At 45.4% G+C, this 21356-nt stretch overlaps 1 protein-coding gene across 1 annotated transcript; it reads right to left on the bottom strand.

The window, feature by feature from the left end:
* Positions 1-835: 835 nt before the first annotated feature.
* LOC119359287 (ice-structuring protein-like) lies at positions 836-2948 on the bottom strand. Its single transcript, XM_037625554.1, has 2 exons — positions 2634-2948; positions 836-1286 (listed from the first exon to the last, which is right to left on the bottom strand). The coding sequence occupies exons 1-2, from the start codon at positions 2820-2822 to the stop codon at positions 1164-1166; spliced, it is 312 nt and encodes a 103-aa protein (XP_037481451.1). The 5' UTR covers positions 2823-2948; the 3' UTR covers positions 836-1163.
* Positions 2949-21356: the final 18408 nt, after the last annotated feature.

Genomic DNA, 21356 nt, shown 5'->3' with positions numbered 1-21356 from the left:
CTCATCTTGCCAAAGTCAATTGTTCTATTCTTATATCTTTCATCTCAACAAATATGCCTGCATATATGTAAATACATACAAAATATGTATCCGTATTCATGGCCAGAAGATAGAGAAGGAGCAACAAATTTGGAACACAATGCGAAGGAGGCTACAGTCATATGGACTAGGATGTCTCTTTTTCTAGTCGTGACAAACATGGAGTCATGTTTGGTTTGATCCAACTTGGAGGCCAAGCCATTCCAATGTGTAAGATAATCCTGGAGTCCAAGGCAAAATCACAACTTACACATAATTTGTTGAAGTTATACACGCTTCAAGATCGACTTGAGGGTTTGACACACTCTACATTGACAATCGCGTCAAGAGCCTTATATTGATTTCTGGAGCTTGCTCTACATTGACAGTCACGCTGAGAGTCTTAGATCAATTTTGGGAGCTCGGGCCGCTAGGGTTTAGCTCTTGTTGGTGACCATATGTTTTGTATTCTCTCTTGAAGTTAATATGAAGATCAACAAAGGTAGGAAGTAGGGATGTTACCCACTCGTGGTCCTGGACCTTGGTAAATCTGGTATCCCTATCTATTTCGTTACTTCGAGATCTGTTGGCGAGATCTTTGTACTGCGTTGTATCTACGTTATCCAGAATTCCATGCATTGACACCCACGATTAATAAGGAATTTCTATGATACACGATGAAGCTAAAACAAAAGGGAAACTAGTGTTTCACCTTCATCTCTTCGATGCCTTCTCACTGCACGATGGCAGCTTATATATTTGTAGCTTACACGCTTTTTTTGAAAATGGAGGCGTACCCCCGGCCTCTTTATCATAATGATGCATGCAGAGCTAAATGATTTGGCTTTTTGAACGCAAGACAGCAGTAAAATTCGTGAATACAGGTGGCCTGTGCCTGAGCCATATTGATACCATGGTCTGCTTGATGTGGACAATATGATGTACCCAAGCTTGGAGGAAGGACACTCTGACTGCTGGAATTTACAAGCTTTGTTCAAACTTCAAACACTGGACTTGAGCTAAATGCACGCAGTTGGCCAAGACGCGTCACAATATTACCAGGTTCATTTCGGATGATCTATTTATTCATTCTAGTGCTCCCATCTTACCATCGGAAACCTGACCCGGCAAATGACTAGTCTTCTCTACTTCTTCCACGGATGGATAATCAACAGCACCACAAGAAGCAGAGCGATCGCCGCAGCGACCAGAATTATGATGGCATGCGTCTTGTCCTCCTTCCACCGGGCATCCACTGCAGCAGGACCCTGCAGTTCAGCAGCTTAAAGTATAAGCAGCAGCTCAAAATGCCTCACTACGTCTAATTACCAGGCATTGTCGCGATGCCTTGATAGAATTATAAGCTTGGCACTTGGCTCGTCGGTCAGGAATTCAGTCAGAGTTCTATTCACTGGCCTAACGAAATCTTGAGGGGTCCGGTCAACCATCACTTAATAATTCGCTAGGTTCAAGATATACAAACATGGTAGAAGTAAGCAGAAACATCTCAAACAATTTTCCCTTAGACGGTGCGGTCATCAAGCATGGTCTTTGAGTAATCCTGCCTCGGTGTACAAAAACCACACTCCTAAAACAATACTCTATTCATCAGAGCGGTCAGCTTGGTAAGCTATAAATAAAAAATTCAAAAAATGATACTCCATTCGTTCACAAATATAAGATATCGTAACATTTTAGCGTGTTTGTTCACTCATTTCAAGTCATAGAAATATTCAAGACATCTTATCTTTGTGACTGGAGGGATTAAGTAGTGGGGTCACCGGCTGTGGTGGATCAGGACCTTGTTCTGTGTAAGTCTAAAAAGCACACGGAAATGGCACCACTCCAGCTCTCTTATAAGAAAAGGCGGCAGACCCCGAAATGGCAACGCCATTATGCAATGCACGTTGGCTGCACAGTCTCTCAATAAAGTTGCGCTCCTGTGACCCAAAATTCTGCAAGCCTCAGTGAAGTTGCGCGGATATTTCACTCAAGTTTTGCACTCCCTCTAAGACGCAATACTAGTAGATGACACTAGACTGAAATCCTACTCGGTTTATTACAAGGATCAATCTCCCCGGCCAAACAAAATCAAATAAAATTTCAACGATCAATCTACACATACCCTAGACGGCTAGACGGTACAAACACTGTTCTTCCCCAGCATTTTCTGCTGGACTGAGCACACGAACAGATCGCCCGATCTCGGACACAATAGTACTACTACTGGAGAAAACCACCTAGCTAGGTAGGTCACTAGTTCCAAGGAAGCTGCTGCTAGTGAAAGATGCATGTCTGCAGAGCCCGTCAGTCAGGTACGTTCATGTATCTACTACCGATTCCATGGTTTCTGCATCAGCAGAATCATCACAGCAGAAAAATGCCGGCGATGTACACCAAGAACGCGTACGTACGTAAGGAACTAGAACTGGCCCTGTAGGCTTTGGCGGCTTGAGCCAAATGCCAAAACGCCGTAAATCCATAGAAGCAATCGTCACGAACGGCTAACTTGACTGATTTACTACCGGTAGGGTCGAGAAAACAAAGCACAGTTAAGTAAGGAAAGAAGCAGCATCGATCTATGTCGACGGAAATGATATTGTGAGTCATATTACCGCCGCCGCTGGAGGATTGGCCACGTTGTTTGCTGCTGCTGCTGCCGCCGCCGCCGCCAGAGGAGGATCGGCTACGATGTCTGCTGCTGCTGCCGCCGCCGGAGGAGGAGGAGGAGGATCGGCCACGTTGTTGCCCGCCGCCGCCGCTGCCGGAGGATTGACCACGTTGCCGGCCGGAGGATTGTCCATGGCGTGCCCGTGCAGAGAGGGTTTTTGGAGACGGAGAAGCGTGTGTGTGCCGGTGAGAGACGAACGCTTTGGCCAGCGATGGATGAGCCAAGTACTGGTATAGCCAGTAGGCGGTGAGAGACGAGCGCTTTGGCCAGCCAACCGAGCAGAATAATTCGTTTCTCGTTTAGGGCGTAGCAAAGGCTCCCGTAGGACGGCCCCGAGCAGGCACCTGTTTTGGGGAAAATGTAAAAGCGGCGGTAGCTGTGAAGTGTGAACTGTGGACTGCGTGTGGCCAGAGGGTGACTTCCCCTTGACGACATCACGTGAAACCCAAGCTCAGAAAATGGCTGCACTATCTATCACTCGTATAAAGCACGCACACACTAAAGATATTGCAATGCAACTGCAGCCTGCACGTTGCAACATCTCCACGATTTGCTCGACAGCTCGAGCACCATGTTCCTGTGATTGGCTTCACTGGCTCGTGAAAGAATTGCTAGATTAACGGGTGAAGATGGGAGTTTTTTCTTTCTTTTGGAACCGCAATTAGTAGAACAATAGTTCTACGGCACTTTCTTATATAAGTGAAAGTAAATATGTACTAACAGGGGCAAAATAAAACAAAAAAAAGAAACAATGTCTGAGCCTTGCTTCGGTACACCCCCCACGCAAATTGTATAAGAGCAGTATGGTCATTGTACCATAAGGTATACCCACCTTCGTGTGTGGCACGTACGAGCTGTATGTACTATGTAGACGTACACAAACCGGCGCACACACCCCTTGCACCATGGGCTCGGCCCATTTTCAAAATGCCGCTAGTGGTGAGATTTGAACTCAGAACATCTCTTCAATTGAAACAAAGCAACCAACTCAGCCAGCTCACCTGATATGTTTAGTAATACTTCTTTTTCTTCTTATTTTCTATGCCTTCCAAACTCTGTTCTTTTTTCTGTTTGGCCGGGTTTTTCATCGGTTTTCACTCCGGTTTTTCTTTTCTTCTTACTTTTTTTTCTTTTTTTACTTCCATCCTGGGCCTAGCCCATTTATTTATCTTTTCGTTCTTTAACCATCACAAACTAGGTGCGTGAGGTAGGATTCAAACTCTCAACCTCTTGGTTTTACTTCCACCCGCTATAACCAACTGGGACTACGAACTTGTTGTGCCTAGTTACTTCTTTTATTGTTCTTGTTGTGCATTTTTTAGTCTCGTTTTCTTTTTTGGTTTTGTTTGTCCTTTTGTTCTTTGATTTTAATCTTTTTTTATTTCGCTTTATTTCTTCTTATTCTCTCTTTTTTCATTTTCTTAAATTCATGAACTTTCCTTAACTCCATGAAACTTATTTTTGAATCCGTAAACTTTTTTCAAATGAATGATTTTTTTAATTTCATAAATTCTTATCAAATTCATGATATTTTTACCCCATTCGTGTGATCGGTTTAGTTTTTCAGGTCGCAACGAATTTTGGTTTTATAAAAATACAAACCAATCGGTTTCTATACAATTAGAAAACCGATTTGGTACGGGCAGGTTCTGACCGAACAAAACCAAAGTTTAGGCAAACTTGCTTATGCCACATATTTTTGTATGGGCACGTTCAAACAAATTTGATGGATAGCAGCTGCTTTTATAGTCTTTGACATGCTTCTTTCCTCAAGAGCAATCCACAGTTGTACTAAACAAAAACGTGTCGATGAAGAAAAACAAAGATAAGAAAAGGACACAAAGGCTTAGACAGGTGTGTCGGGCAGCTGGGCAAGCTGGTCTGGGGCTGCTATGATTTTTGTTAAATGCCCCCCCCCCCTCGGATAGGCAATACAATGCCGCTGGTATTTTTTAAAATAATATTTATTTTAAACTTTTTAGAAATTTTCAGTTAATCAAGTGTAAAAACCAAATTTACATTTTTTGTTCACATTTTAAATGATATTTAGGTTTGGACAAACTTTGCATTTTCTGAAATTCTCTCGATAAAAAAAGGCCGGTAAATGGCTGGACGTGCCCCAACTTTCATATGGTGTCGGAAATCATTTACAGCTGGCATGAATGCCTACCATGGGCATGCCCCCCTTCTTGCAAAATTTGGGGTCATTTCAAGAATGTCCAAAACTAGACCATGTTCAACGGAGAGTCTCTGGGTAGGCTAGATGGCAACGTCGAGAGCACGTTGTTTTTTGACATCCTTGGAATGTCCCCGTTTTTTCCATGGCTTTTGTATGACCTATTGAAGGTGCCATGCCAAGTTATTCTGGTTTTTGAATTTTTTTTTGCATTTTCTAGAGTTTTCTTGGTCAAAAAAGGCCGATAAATGGTCGGATGTCACAACTTTCATACGGTGTCAAAAATTGTTCAAAACTGGCATGGATGAATACCACGGGCATGCCCACCTGCTTGAAAAGGTTGAGGTCATTTCAAGAACGTCCAAAACTAGGCTTTGTTCAATGAAGGGTGTTCAGGTTCGCCAGAAGGCTCCGTCTGAGAGCATGTTGTTTCTTGACATCCTTGAAGTGGCCCCAATATTTTTCATGGCCTTGTATGACCAAGTAAAGTCACCATGCCAATTTGTTTGCACTTTTGACAAGTTTTGCATTTTCTGGAGTTTTTTCGGTGAAAAAAGACCGATAAATGGCCGGGCGTGTCGCATTTTGCATACGATGTCAGATATCGTTCAAACCTGGCATTGATTCATACCATGGGCATGCCTAGCTTCATAAAAAAGTTGGGGTCATTTTAAAGATGTCCAAAACTAGATCATGTTCAATAGAGGGTGTTCGGTAGGCCAGAAGGTTGCGTCCGAGAGCTTGTTGTTTCTCGATATCCTTGAAATGGCCATATTTTTTTCATGGTTTTGTATGACCAATTCAAGGTACCATGTCAATGGTTATGGTTTTCGACAAATTCTGCATATTCTGGAGTTTTCTCGGTCTAAAAAAGGCTGATAAATGTCCAGACATGTCGCAACTTGCATACTGTATCAGAAATTATTCAAAACTTACATGGATGCCTACCATTGGCATGCCACCTTCTTGCAAAAGTTAGGGTCATTTCGAAGGATGTCCAAAACAATACCATGTTCAACGAAGGGTGTCTCGTAGGCCAAAAGGCTTCATCTGAGAGCCCGTAGTTTCTCGACATCCTTGACATGGCCCTAATTTTTTTCATGGCTTTATATGACCAATTCAGGGCATCATGCCAAGTTGTTTTTGTTTTCGATAAATTCTGTATTTTCTGGATAAAAAAGAGGCCGATAAATGGCTCGATGTGTCGCAACTTTCATACGGTGTCGGAAATCGTTCAAACCTGACATGGATACCTACCATGGGCATGACCACCTTCCTGCAAAAATTAGGTTCAGTTAAAGAATGTTCAAAACTAGACCAGTTATACCTACCACAGGCATGACCACCTTCCTGCAAAAGTTGAGTTCAGTTAAAGAATGTTCAAAACTAGACCATATTCAACTGAGGGTGTCCAGGTAGATGCTCCATCTTATAGCACGTTATTTTTTGACATCCTTGAAATAACCCTAATTTTTTTCGTGGCCTTGTATGACCAATTCAAGGCACCTTGCCAAGTTGTTTTGGTTTTCGACAAATTATGCATTTTTTTTGAAGTTTTATCGATTAAAAAGAGTCTGATAAATGACCGGACATGTCCCAACTTGTTGTCGGAAATCATTCAAACCACACATGGATGCATGTTGAGCCGGCCCAAGTGGTTGCGAATTTGAAAAAGTTCATCAATTTCGAAAAAGATGTTCACAATTTGAAAAAAAAGTTGTGGGCTTAGTAAAAAGTTCATGGATTTGGAAAAAAGTTTACAGATTTGAAAAAAAATGTGCGAAGTTAAGAAAATGTTCATAAATTTGAAAATTTCCACGCATTTAAGAAAAGGTTCATGACTTAAAAATAATTCGCAAATTTAAAAAATGAAAATAAAATAAAAATAAAGAGAAAGAGAAAATGAAAAAACAAAAGGAATATGGGACACCAAAAACCGAAAAAAGGAAACCACAAATTTTAAAAACAATTCATGTTTCAGAAGATGTTCAGAAATTTTTCATGTTTGGAAAGATGTTCGGAAACTTTTAAAAATGTACGTGTTTTAAATTTTGTTCAAATTTCAGAAAATGTTTGTGTTTAAAAAAAATCATAATTTCCAATGTTATTTGGCATTTGAAAATTGTTCGCTTTTTCCAATAAAGGTTATAGTTTTCCAGTCATGTTTTTATATATATGAACGTTGTTGTGTATTCTTACGTATTGCGCGGTGTAGAAAACTACAAGCAGCATTGAGGTGAAGTGGCTAGCAGCGCGCAGCTTAAGTGGGAAGTCTCGTGTTTGACTCCTGATGAGGTCTACTTTTTCTCTATTTTTATGTGGCTTACGTGGACGTGGTAGGAGGGACATGCCTTAATGGGCCGGCCCAGGCGCTTGCACCTGTGCGATTCGTATACAAGGCCCATATCCAGTGTATCGACGCGGGCGCATACTTTTAAAAAAGACCAACCCGCCCTTTATTATAAAGGGGTATACAGTAATTTCAGCCGTCGATGTGTTTAAGAGGGTGCATCAAACTAGAAGTGACAATGTCTATCCAATCCCAATGTTGACGCAAGATGAATACTTCATTGCATCGATTCTCTTGTCAGCCTCGACTCGAATTCTGATCAATGGCATTCATCTTTTTCTTCTCGCGCTTGCCTCATCTCCATGCTTGATTATGCCCCAGTGCTCATTCCTTCTATCTATGCATGTTGACCCTTCATTCTTAAGCAATACACAACTATCTAGTTTTGGTAGCATCATATTCTTGTGAGCATTAGAAGTAGTTCCAAGAAACGAAAGTATCGAATATTTTAATTGACGTGCGTGATCTATAGTAATTGGCCCAACTTATGTAGCAGCAGGGCTATGATTGTAACATTGGTAGGGATGTCCTCGTTACGGGGGAGGGGCCTTACAGAAAAATAGGATTTCTCCTATGGCGCAGCTCATTTGAGTTCTTGCTGCCCATAAAACCGCCAATAGTTCGACGGCCCACACCCTTCCTATTCCATGTATTCTATCTGATACTAATGCTTTTTGATACCCTAGAGTATGATTTCACTCGCGTATTTTGCATCTTCGTTACTATGATATGGCCGACGAAATTGAACATATTTTTGTTCCATAGTCCTCAAAAAAGCCTTGAAACATATGGCTTGTGAATTAGGACCTATATATAGTGCTGCTAATGATTCTACTGGGGCCGCCTCTGATAGGCGGCAGGGCGAGGTCCGGCCGGTGCGGTCTTCTCCCCCGCGCCGGTCTTCGGAACAACAAGGTGCTCCTACTAAGGACAAGAACAAGAGGAAGCATAAAAAGAAGAAGTCCCATGGGGTGGCCGTTTGTCCAGTCCCGACCGAGGCTCCTGAGTAGGTGGCTCCGGAGCCTACATCTCGTGTCGGCCGCCCCAGGTCCCATGAGGAGACGATGTGCATCAACTGTGGCTGCGCGGGACATTTCCGGTTGGAGTGTGAGGCCCCTCCCCGATGCCCCACGACCCTTGCTTACCTCGGGTATGGGACTGAGGGGGGCGGCTTATACTATGTGGATGCTGAGATTGAGGAGGAGGCAGTTCGGCCGCACCTGGCGACGGTCACTCTCGCCCCCGGGCAGGACTTGTCGTCTAGGGTGGTGATCTCGGCTGCCCTCATCCAGGCTGAGCTCGCCGCCTACATTGGCGACTTCCGTGACTCCGAATTCACTTGGGAGATGACCGAGACAACCCCCCTCTCCTTCTTGGTCCCCTTCCCGTCTGCTGAGCTGCTCCGTGTGTGTCCCCACGACTTCATCCGCTGTCTCATCCACAAGTTCATGATCTCCGTCCGTGCCGCTGATGCGGAGCCTGACCCAGTGCCTTCTTTGGAGAAGGTGTGTGTCCTTGTCTACGGCTTGCCTCGTGGCAGCCGGGCGGCGCCGCGGGGTGGCAAGCTTGCCCATATCCTCAAGGCGATCTCTGAGCCAGTGGGCAAGCTGGTGACCATTGATCTGGCTTCCTTCGAGGATGATGGCCCCGCCCGCATTGAGATTCTCTGCCCCGCTCCGGCCGAGGTTGATGGTCTGTCCTTGGTATTCTACTTCTTCAAGAAACGAATGCACCTCACCTTCGAGCTTGAGTCCCCGGCCCCTCAGGATCTGCTTGGGCCGGCACCCGATGGCACTGTGCCTCGTCAGGGTTGAAAGAACATGCGGTACCCCATGTTTGGTTTTGGTAATTGATGACAATCTCTATGAACTAATGGTTGCCTTGAGTTATATTTGAAGGTTTTGTCCATAGGCTTTTCTTGGAGTACATGTGTTGGTTTCAAGGAGAGTTTGTGTTGAGCAAGGAATTATCCAAAGATTGGTCATGTGAGAGTTGAGCTTATTGCAAGCATGTCTTGAAGAAGAAGATTGTGTGATCATTCATGTTTACCTTCAAGACATCATCCAAATGAAGAGAGTTGGAAAGATTTAAGGTTGATCAAGACTAAGTCAAGAGTGAATCAAGTTGATCAACTCACAAAGCGTAGAAGATGTACCGAGAGGGATCAAGTGATCCCATGGCATGGTAAGCATTGTCCATTGTGCTTTGTGTACTAACCCATGGTCTATGTGAGAGTTCTATGTGGGGTTAGGTATGTGTTCATGGGCTTGCGTCAAGAGGAAGATATCACTCAACCCATGGCGAGGATGACATCAAGTGGTGATCGTCATCAAGATTGCTGTGTGCAAGTTCAAGTGGAGCATCACGAAGAGATCAAGTGATTGAAGCTTGCCATCCATTGTGGTGTCAATGGACTTGTGAAGATGTGCTGAAGAGTGGCTCACCCATAGTGGAGTATGGGGGAGCAATCATCTAGTCTCCATCGACCCAACGCAATCAAGAAAGGTGGTCCATCTTGAGGAGGACAAGATCGTCATCATCTAGCTCAAGTGGATCATGTGCAAGGCAAAGGTTTGCCCTTGATAGGTTTTCTATTTTACCGGTCTCATGGTGGTAGTTGGGAGACCGGGTTATAGGATCGATAGCCGTACTATCAAGGGGGGCTCTCAAGTGAGTAGCTTGATCGTATCGTTTGTCGAGAGCTCAAACCATTGCATCCTTGCATCATGTTTCTTGGTTGTTATTTGGTTCTCTTTGTGAGTCTTAGAGCTTATGGTCATCTTGATGACAAGCTTGAGTTTACCGAAAACAGAGTTTGCATGCGTCTTCTATAATGTTTTCGGTGTTGGAGGTTTTACCGGTCTTATCCGAGGAAGGGTTCTCACCATTTTCTTTTGGGCCTTTTCTCATTTGCTTATTATTGATATTTCTATCAAGATTGTGTTAGCCCTTGTCACTAGCTTCCCAACAAACTTGGTTTCATCGAATTCCAAGTCCGTTTGCAGAAGTTGTGTCAGGTTTTGTGTTCTGAAAAGGCTGCAGCGGTACTACCGCGGATAGGTGCGGAAGTAAATTTTTACTACCTCTCTTGGGAGCGGTACTACCGCTTGGAGCAGTACTACCACGGCTACTTCCGTGGCTACTTCCGCTCGGGACCAAAAACTCGTCACAAGTCCAACGGTGGTAGGCACAGATGTAATTTTTTAGTACCGCTCGCAAGCAGTAGTACCGCTACCCTTAGCAGTAGTACCGCTACCCCTAGCGGTAGTACCGTGCGGTCAAGCGGTACTACCGCTCTGACGGTTCTTCTGGCCTTTTTGCCTCGTCGCTGTTGTGTTTCAAAGGGCTACTACCTCCCTAGCGGTAGTACCGCTCGGTGCGGGCTGTGAGCATAACGGTTGGATTTTTCCCCACCTATAAAAGTGGGTCTTCTTCCTCAATGAACCTTATCCTTTTAGCTTGTGTTCTTCCCCTATTGTTGACCTTCTTCGAGCTTGCTAACTCTCAATCCCTCCAATGATTCTTGCTAGTTCTTGAGGGAAAAGAGAGAGGAGATCTAGATCCACGTTTTCACCAATCACTTTCTCCTCTAAGTGAGGGGAACCCCTTGGATCTAGATCTTGGAGTTCTTCGTGTTCTTCTTTCGTTCTTCCTCGCATTTTCTTCCCTAGCATTAGTTGCTTTGGTGGGATTGGGAGAGAAGTACTTGGGCACTCCGTGTGCCCTTGCCATTGCATCACTACTAGGAAAAGGGCTATAGATAGGATTGATACTAATGGCGCACCATGGAAGCAGTGCGCCACTACTATATACTAATGGCGCACCGGTTGGTGATGCGCCATTAGTGTGGAAGACACTAATGGCGCACCAGAAACAGGGTGCGCCACTAGTATTAAATTATTTTTTCCATTTTTCCATACATACTAATGGCGCATCAGGTCGAAGTGCGCCATTACTAGTTCTAAGTAGTAATGGCGCACCAAGCAGACAGTGCGCCATTACTGTAAAAAAAATTTATTCTTTTTTTTTTCAAAACTACTTATGGCGCACGTGGGGGTGGTGCGCCATTAGAAAGCTTCCCTCCACACTAAATTCTAATGGCGCACCGAATGGTGGTGCGCCATTAGAATAGTCGTACTTATGGCGCACGAGGGGGTGGTGCGCCATTAGAAAGCTTCCCCCCACACTAAATCCCCAATCTCTCTAATCTCTCCCCTGCCTCATCGATCTCACCCGCTGCCCCCCGTGTTCGCCGTCCTCCTCGCCGCCCCCCTCATCTCCTTCGCCGTCCCCGAGTAGCGTGGCCAGTCCGGACCAGGGAGGAGTGCCCCATGCACCCATCCGACCGCGTCGCCGCCTCGTCTCCTCCCACCTCTTGCCCCTCCAGCCGGAACGGCGAAACCCCCTCCCCCGCCTCCCGCCGCCTTCCCACGCCGCCCACTCCGACCTTGCTGTCCCCGAGCAACAGCAGCAGCAGCAGCGCTCCGCCCCCTCGCGCTAGCCTAGGGCTTCCGCTCAGGTATCGCCCCCTGTGACCTTGGCCACTTCATTGCCTCCCGGTAGAGCAGAGATTCTACTGCTTGTCTTGTGTTTTTCTAGGTTGCTGCGTGCGCGTGAGAGAGGAGAGGCGGGGATGGCTGGGCTGGGTGGGAACCCGTCTTGGCGAGTGGAGAAAATCTGAGAGAACACGGAGTAGTCCGTCAGATGTAGTGTAGAATTGACTTCGTTTGGGACGTGTTCATGATAGATTGTGGTAGCATATAGCTTTCGGTTTGGACCCTGTCACCAGTCGGACTGCCCGTCTGAGCAATTCCGGGGCTGCTTTGTACCACAGGGAGCTCGAAATTGTTGGTGCTGTCACTCTGATTTGTGTGACTTTGTGATGCATGGACTTGTTCTACCCGTGGTCTATGTACTGGAGATTTCTGAGGTAGATGCTTTTGTTCATCATAGTATAAAAGGTCAGGTCATGGAGCAGCGCTAGGCTGCTTGGGGAATTGAGAAAAAGGAACACTCCATGGTGCAGAGATGTGTCAGCCTTGGCGCGGTTCTGTTTCCACAGTTATAACGCAAGAATGCCCCTGACCTCATAGACTTAACGCATACACACTTTGGCTAGAGCTTGCTAGCCAACGCTCCAGAATCCAGAAAATTTTCCACTACTAGGCTGCCGACAGCCATTGCATATATTGGATGGACCCATGCGTGAGCACCTCCAGGGAAACATACCCAACCTTGTGGTCTCCAACAGTGCTTGTACTCTGCAATTCCATGCATGTAGGCTACTAGGCTGTAAGCTGCACATGACTGAGTCTCCTGTTCTGGGTATCCCTGTCAAGGTTCCTAGATCAGCCCCTTGTGTGGCCTATTTGATTTGTAAAACTGTTGATGCTACTCCAAACATATTCTGCTACTGCTGCTTGTTTTTTCACAGTTCTCCCAGTGAACTTACAAGCATTTTATGTTACTGCTTGATTACTAGCATTGGGTAGCACCAGTAAACCTTATTTCGTGTATATTCACCTAGGTTACATCACCACAGCTCTATTTAAATCTCATTGCCGAAATTATATCTAGCAAATATGATCTCTGGCACTGCTTGTGCTTGTATGTGTTTGTAATTGAAAACCTGGAGTAGAACAAGTCCATGCATCACAATCTATCATAATCTATTCCCCAAGCTATCACAAGCTATCATAATTTATGTGTCCAGCTATCATAATCTATTCTTTGACCATGGCAGTAGCTGGCATTTTGTTATGATAATTTCAGTATATATCTTACTGTCCTTTGCTGATCTCGTTGTATTTGGATGATTTTTTTATCATGTGAACTTGAATGTTGCAATGCTGTTTTCTTCAGAGGCTACTGTCAAAAACTTGAGCTACTGTCTTGCAAAGATGATGATCATCTTGCTAGTTTGCTGGGTTTTGTCTCCGACCATTGTGTCGTGATGAATTTGCAGGTACCCCGAGTTGCCCTTGAGTTTGCCGGAATGTTGATTAACTTCAGTTCCGGCAAATTCGGGTGCTCCATATGTCCTATTTTCAGCAAAGGTCATGCTAAAATTTTCCGTGAATTTTTTAGCATGACTTTGCTAAAAATAGGACATATGGGGTACTTGCGACTAATGCATGGGCAGGGGTATCTTAGTACTTAGTTAAGTAGGATCAACTGCCCTGCCATTCTTGCTGCATTAAACCATAGGTGGCAATAGAGCCAAGTTATTAGGCCCAACTTAGAATTCTCCTTAGCATCGATAAACCCTAGATGATAAACCCAACATAGGTGGCAATAGAGCCAAGTGATTAGTGCCAAGTGATTAGGCCCAACCTAGGGTGCCTCGGTGTCAATGAGAACCTAAATGATGTACGCTTAGGCTTTTAGGATGCCTCGGCGTCGACAAAACCTAAATGATGAAAGCTTATGCTTTTAGGGTGCCTCGGTGTCGACAAACCCTAAATGATGTAGTTTTGAATTATGAACGTAGGATATGTCGTCATCATCATCGGACGACAAAAGTCTCCCGGCGGAGTGCGACTAGTGCCACGACGATCGAGGTCTGTGCGACATGCCTCACCTGGACGATGATCGGCGCTTCAGCATTAAGCTCGAGGAGACCTTCGAAGTTGAAACGGTACACAACGACGACAAGTGTTATTTTCATAATTAAGCATGACTTCAACTATTTCAACGTGTAATTTTCATCTTTTACAATTCGAGTATAGCTTATCCCATGCCATGCAAGACGCTATGTCTTGGAGAGGATGGATTTTGAAGACCATGAATTTCTAAAACAAAGAAAATTCACCTAAGGACTCATCACGATGTGGACTTTGAAGTAAATCCATATAATTCTGAGAGCGTAACCCATTTTGGTTGCAAAAATTGGGAAGCATTTTGCAAGATGTATGGTTTTGATGAGGGTATGCTTATCACCATGGATCTTGGTAATCCTGACATCAACCAAGACAATATGGACATTTGGGTCCTTGTTGATACGCCTCCAGTTCTACCGCTATGTGAGTTTCTCAAACATAGTTATTAGCTAATTTATATTGTTTATTTCAAAATAGTTGACAGCTTATTTCCATTGAAAACTTATTTTTATTGTTCAAAGAATGTGCGGGAGATGGTAGACAAAACCCACTACACCGATGGCTCCGAATTAACAACTTACAAGGAGAAAAATCATTTGGTCGGATTTTGTACTGACATTGAGAATTACAATATCTACAATCAAACTCCTCAACATTATGGTAAATATGTGCCACTAGTGCATGTGTTCAACTACGGTAACTACCATGGAGATACGCTGGTAAGATTTTTACTATTACGATATCCGTGCATCTTTTGCATACTTCTAAAACTAGTACATCATTGCTAACTATGAAGTTATTACTATGTTTTTCAACAGATAATCCCAGAGAATTATGTGCCTCATATGATGTATCTGAAAGGTAGTGTTAATGTTTTGAACATACAGCCAGGTCGTCCTACGAATCTCAACTGTCCATACGAGATTTCTAAAAGAAGTGGAGACATGAAAATCAAAGGATGGAAAAAAATGTATGGACAGTCGTAAGGAGCTTCTTGGAAGCAAAAGGAAGCGAAGCGCAAGAATTGGAGACAGGATGTTCTCCATTCTCCATAATGGAGAGTCAGGGTCTATATTGTTTTATGCTATTTTAGCTTAAATAGGGTATTTAGGTCCTGCCTAATACTGATGATCATGTGATAAGAACAATTAAGTAGGGTTGGTCCGAAGACTATCAAGATGATGATCGTATGACTTGTTATGAATAACGAGTAGAAGTTGTATGATGATGATTAGTAGGACTTGTTAGGATTAGTATTACTTCCCACAAACTCGATACTCGCGGTCTCGAGACTTGTAATGTTTTATCTTTGTTCGGTCTTTTGAATTCGGAGACTAATATGATGAATTGTATTCGGAGACTAATCTTCTATTGTATTCGATGAATCTGATGTTGCTGTGTGCTGCTGTCCATATTCTGTCCAATAATATATTTTGTAACCTGTGCAAAAATCAGAAAAGCAAAAAAAATAAAACCTAATATTCATACTAATGGCGCACCACACAAGACACTAACGGCGCACTGTGATCATCACACTAATGGCGCATTAACTGCTGGTGCGCCATTAGAATGCCAAAGCACATGGGTACATATGGCCCCCTTGTCAGGACCCCGGCTCGATGCCACATCGATCTAGCATGTAACACCTCATATCACTTTGCGGCCTCACGCACGGTATTCCCACGGGTGTCGCCTTACCTTTGCCCGGGACCGTTTGCGCCTTTTGGCACACGTATATGACAGTGTCGCTAGCATCCATATGATAAGGAGCCCGGGCTGACATGGCTAGTCGTAAACCCAAAGCGGCACAGACTTACAGGGACAGGCATCCATGACCCAGCATCGAACGTGTCGGTCATCAGCGAGTGAATCCAGGCTGTAGCACTGGGCTAGCAGGACTCCGGTGAACCGGGCTGTAGCGGGCTAACAGGACTCCGGTATTCATCGCGTGACATTTCCCCGAAGGGACAGACATAGGAACGAAGAAGGACACATGCCGGCCAGCCTAAGTGTTCCGGAGCAGTAGCAAGCTACCATGGCTCGGTGGAAACACTAGGAGACATTTCCCCGTAAGAGAGGCTACTAAAGATAAACAACTAGATGGTCAGATCCCACACATACCAAGCATTTCAATAACATACACACAATATGCTCGATATGTGCAAATACAACATGGCATCACAACATGACTCTATGACTCAAGTAATCTATTCAATAGGCTCCGAGGAGCGAGATATTACAAACATGGGTCTCATGACCCAACAATCAGAGCATATCAATCAAAGCACAAGCGGAAGCTATCATGTCTGGGTACAGACATCTATAAATGAAAAAGGCTGAGAAGCCTGACTATCTATCAGATCCTGCCGAGGGCACAAGATCGTAGCTGAGGTAACAAGCTAAACGTCGAAGACCACGCGGAAATACTAGTGAGACTGAAGTCTCTCTGCAGAAACATAAAATAGGCAAACGTGAGTACAAATGTACCCAGCAAGACTTACATCAGAACTATCTACATATGCATCATTATCAACAAAGGGATGGTGGGGTTTAACTGCAGCAAGCCAGCTTTGACTCGGTGGCTATCCTGAACTACGACTGCGAGTAACTTTTTTGAGGTGGCGCACACGAGTCCACATATTCACCATATCAATACACCACTATGGATCCGCTCCCGTCTCCCTACGAGAACGCCATCCATAGCACTCACGCTTATCTTGCGTATTTTAGAGTATCCACTTTCACTTGTCTATGAACTGATATAAGCAACCCAGAAGTCCTTTTCCGCGGACACGGCTATTCGAATAGATGATGTTAACCCTGCAGGGGTGTACTTCTTCATACATGTTTCCACCACTTAGCGTCTGCACACGACATGTGCTCGGCAGACTTCAAGCGAAAGCCGACGTGGGTGTAGACCACGACCTACCTAAACACTCAAGTCTCTAGTCCAGGTTTATCGCCTATTCAGGTTCCATCCGCAGGGAGTCCGGCCGAGGTTTCCCATACGGCCCCGAACGATGTGAACAGGGTTCCCGAGATACCTAACGGGTATTCGGTACACCCGGCCACGTACCTACCGCATCACAGCCCACCCCTTCGGTCAGCGCTGTCCACGGCCTCCAGTAGGCTACAAACACCAGAAACTACTTGCAACTCCTGGACAGAGGACTAGGGTGAATAAGAAGTCGAGCGGGGTCATATTTCAGGGCCCAATGTATGGTAGTAGCTGAATCATGGATCACAAACACAGAACTCAGTTCCTGAGGACGGCTGCAATGAGACAACCCACCATGTACTCCTACATGGCCTCTCACCGCTACCTTTACCAAATCGTGTTCACACACTTAGCTCACACACAGTAGGACATGTTCACACGCCTCTGATTCATCCCCGATGAATCAGACCTGACTCAACTCTAAGCAGTAGCAGGCATGACAAACAAGCATGAATGAGTAGGCACAACAGGGCTCAAACAATTCCTACTCATACTAGTGGGTTTCATCTATTTACTGTGGAATGACAGGTCATGCAAAGGATAAAGGGGTTCAGCTACCGCAGCAAGTAACAGATGAATCGTTGTTGTCCTAATGCAGTAAAAGAGAGCAGGAGCGAGAGAGTAGGATTGTATCGGAATGAACAAGGGGGTTTTGCTTGCCTGGCACTTCTGAAGATAACATTGAGTCTTCATCAGTGTCAACGATCGTATCATCGGTATCGCGTCTATCGAGAGGGGACAATTACCGGCAATACAGAAAGACACGATCAATGCTATGCACAATATGATGCATGCTATGACATGGCAATATGAATGTGTTTTGGGCTAATGCACCTAAAACCAGATTAAATGAAGTTGGTTTGAATATAAAATTCAAATTCAAACTCCATATGTGAATATTCAAATGCCTTTTAGTTGATTTGTGCTAAACAGCAGCTATAAGTTGTTCTAACATGCATGAAAATGGTACAGATGGATTCCTTGAATTTTTCTGATAATTTTTCATATATAAATTATTTAATTTGGAGTTACGGTTAATTTTCTATGATTTTTAGAAGTTTTAGGCATTTTCTGGAATTTCCTGAATATAATTAAATCCAGAAAATACTTTATGACATCAGCAGTGCGTCATGCTTGCATCAGCAAGTCAACAGGGCTGCCCCGGGTCAAACCTGACCAGGGGGTCCCATTAGTCAGCGTCACAGGTTAACAGGGGGGTTTATTTTAGTTTAATTAAGGATTAGGGCACTAGGGCCCACATGTCAGTGGCTCTGGGGTTAGATTAGGTGGTGAGCTAATCACCTGATGGCGGGGGCCCACCTGTCAGTGTCAGCAAAGGGGGGGTAGTTAAAATAAAATAACTAAACTAATTAACAGGGGGGGCTGGCCCCACCTGTCATCGACCCAGAGGGGGGGGTGTGTCCCGCCGTGGTCAACGTGGTCAGACCCACCGGCGGCTTGACGCCGGCGAGGCCAGACGCGGTGGTGCGCGTCGGAAACCCACTACAGGGGCTCTTTTGGCGCGCAGGGAGGAGCTACGGGGAGAGGGTGGAGTGGCGCATCCAACGGTGGCGGTGGCGGAGGCTGGGGTGGCCGGAGCTGCCGGCGGCGACCTCTTTTGCGGCTGCCGGAGCTCGGGTGTTCGCGGGACCGGCGCTGCGGTGTGCAAACAAAACGGTGGTCGCGCTAGTTTTACCCTACGGGACGCAACGAGTGCAACGGACGCAGGCGTGGGACCAAAAGGTCACCGGAGCTTCACCGGCGACGAGCCCGTGCGGCGGAGCGTCTCGGCTCTGGTAGAGGGGGCGGCTAGAGCTCGAAATCGAGCTTGGGGTTAGGGGGAAACGGAGCAGGGACTCACGGGGATCGTGCAGGGAGGGTCAGCGAGCTCGGGGGCGCGCCGGAGTGGCCGAATTCGACGGAGAAGATCCTCGGCGGCCGGCGAGGGGGAAAACGTCGGGGGCGGCGTTCCGGGGCTCTTCTGGTCGCGTGAGACGACGAGGAGGACGAGGGAGGACTTGCGGAGCTCTGGGAGGCGTCGGGGAGGCGAGAGGGGGATGGTGGCCGCGGCGAACGGCGTCGGTGGCGACGGCTGTGTTCGGGTTCGGGCGAGAGAGAAAGAGCAGAGGGGCGGGGCCTCGAGGAAGAGTGAGAGGGGTCCGAGGGGGCTGCGTGGCGTCGCGGGAGGGAACCAGGGGAGGAGGAGGCAGCCAGGCAGGGAGGAGGTGGCCGGGGCGCGTGGCCGCGCGCACCGGGCGCGTGCCCGCGTCCTTCTGGCGAGGGAAGAAGACGACAGGGGGGGTAGCGGTGGCGGGCTGGGCCAGCGGGAGGAGCTGGGCCGGGCAGGTAAGCAGGTAAGTGGCCCAGGTGGCCGTCTCCCTTTTTATTTTTGCTCTGTTTTATTTTTTTAATCATTGTTTTCTATTTGTTTCAATCTGTTTTGATTTAGTTCAAACACTAAATCATTTTTGTTTCTTCCAATAATTTTTGCAGGGACTGAAAGTAATATTCTAGAGCCCCTCACAAAATATCAGAATTATTGAAGCATTAAAAATATATATAACATATATTTGCTCCAACTCAAATACAATATATATTAGTTCAAAGATCCAAAATGACATGGAAAAATGTGCATCATCTCTGGTTACTGTTTCCAGCATTTTTCCAAAGATGATGAACATTTTTGAAAGCCACTTGGATTGACTGAAAATATTTTAGGCGAACCTGGTGAATTCTTAAAATGCTAGGGTTTGGACAATCCCCATTTCAACTTTCTGTAAAAGTAAACATGATGCATCACCAAAGGCTAGTACTAGTGCAATGCCAGAAGCTAGGGATGTGACAACTCACCCCCACTAAACAAGAATCTCGTCTCGAGATTCAAGCGTAGGGTAAGGTGAAAGGTAAACGCAACTAGTATAATCTTCACGATCCAGGTTGCACTTCATAGAAACGTTGATTCGATCACCATCTTTGTCTTGTCGTCTTGCTCTGAGAAATCCTGCCAACATGACCTGGAGGGAAAGAGACTCTAGAAGGGTCGATCTTCTCGAAGATCGAACAACTCACGGAATGAGACATAGCAACATCTCTTGAGCTGGGAGACGAAGCACAGATTTGAAGAAATGGAGTGGAACAGATGACGAAGGTTCACTAGGTGGACAATAATTCCACACTTAAGAAGGTGGTAAACGATTGCCAACGTAGCGAAGAGTTGAGTTGCCATGATACCACGACGAAATATCCTGGAGGAAGGTGATCGTAGAGTATTTCCTTAAGTGGCAAAAAGAATTACTTTTGATTCAGAGATCATTGAAACTCTTCATACCAGCATAAGGTAATCACAAACGATCATTTGGAGGGGGTCGGTAGAATGGCATACTCGAACTTGGATGATGTGGATTACCTTGTTGAAGACAACGTAATGGATGAATTTGCTTATCACCGGAGGTGGAAGAGATCCGTGGTAGAATGGCACATTGGCGGTGCAAGCTGGGAACAAAATGCAAATGCTGGGAATGATTCTGGTAACTGGGGAAGAACCCAACAATAAAGAGTGAATTCACTGTTGGAGTGGTTATAGCATAACCGAGGAAATCCGGGGCAATCCCAGCTAGTGCCGATGATAAGACGTAGCGCTTGTGCGTGCTCTCAAGAACTTGAGCATTTCCACAATCATCAAGGTTTTATCAACAACCGCGTCAAGGGTGCTGACAACACAACATACTACCATGATGAATAGCGATGGACGATGCAGATGCGAAGGAGGATAACACTTTCTCAGATTTCACCTTAGCGAGGCCAAGCAAATAAAATCTGGATGATCGACCGAGAGACATTTAGCACTCCGCTTCTAATGTTCTCCTGGATGTGCTAGTATAACCCATTCATAGATATGGTTTGATATCTAAAACATCAAGTAAAAGGTCGGACTTCGGGAACACAAAAATCCATAAGGAATAACTAGGGAGTAAATCCTACGAAATCCCTATGGGGAGGTGGTCAACTTCATCAATCAAGATATTATAATAACAGGTCTTCCGGCTGGGTGTGTTGGCCACGACATCCACTTTACCGATTATCGCGCGATCAATATTATAATTCTTGGGAAATATTCCAACCATCATATCTGCCTGAGATTCAGATCTGGTTGGTGTCAGGATATTCCAGACTCATCGAGTCTAGGAAGAAAAACGAAAGTTTGCAACACAAATCGACGAGATGACGTTGCGGGATACTCGGGAGATGAACTACGATAGCAAGCTCCAAAACATGAGCTGGTTCTGCTACAAACATGTGAACACATTGTCCCGGACAAGCATGACCACGTGGTAGTCTTACAATAAAACACTACCGAGTTCTGGTTGGGAACCATCACCGTGGATAACGAAGTCCTTGCATAAGTCATATGATTAGCTCTTATGAAGGAACTTCTTCCCCTTGAACAAATCAATCAGTGGCTTGGTGTGCTCGGGACACATATGGAATGAAGGTTGCAAGTCTCCAGACCACAGAATACTTCGCACGTGTGCATGACTAATTTG

The sequence above is a fragment of the Triticum dicoccoides genome, chromosome 2A (genome assembly GCF_002162155.2).
Source record: "Triticum dicoccoides isolate Atlit2015 ecotype Zavitan chromosome 2A, WEW_v2.0, whole genome shotgun sequence".
NCBI lineage: Eukaryota > Viridiplantae > Streptophyta > Magnoliopsida > Poales > Poaceae > Triticum > Triticum dicoccoides.
This window is presented reverse-complemented; position numbering and strand designations above follow the sequence as displayed.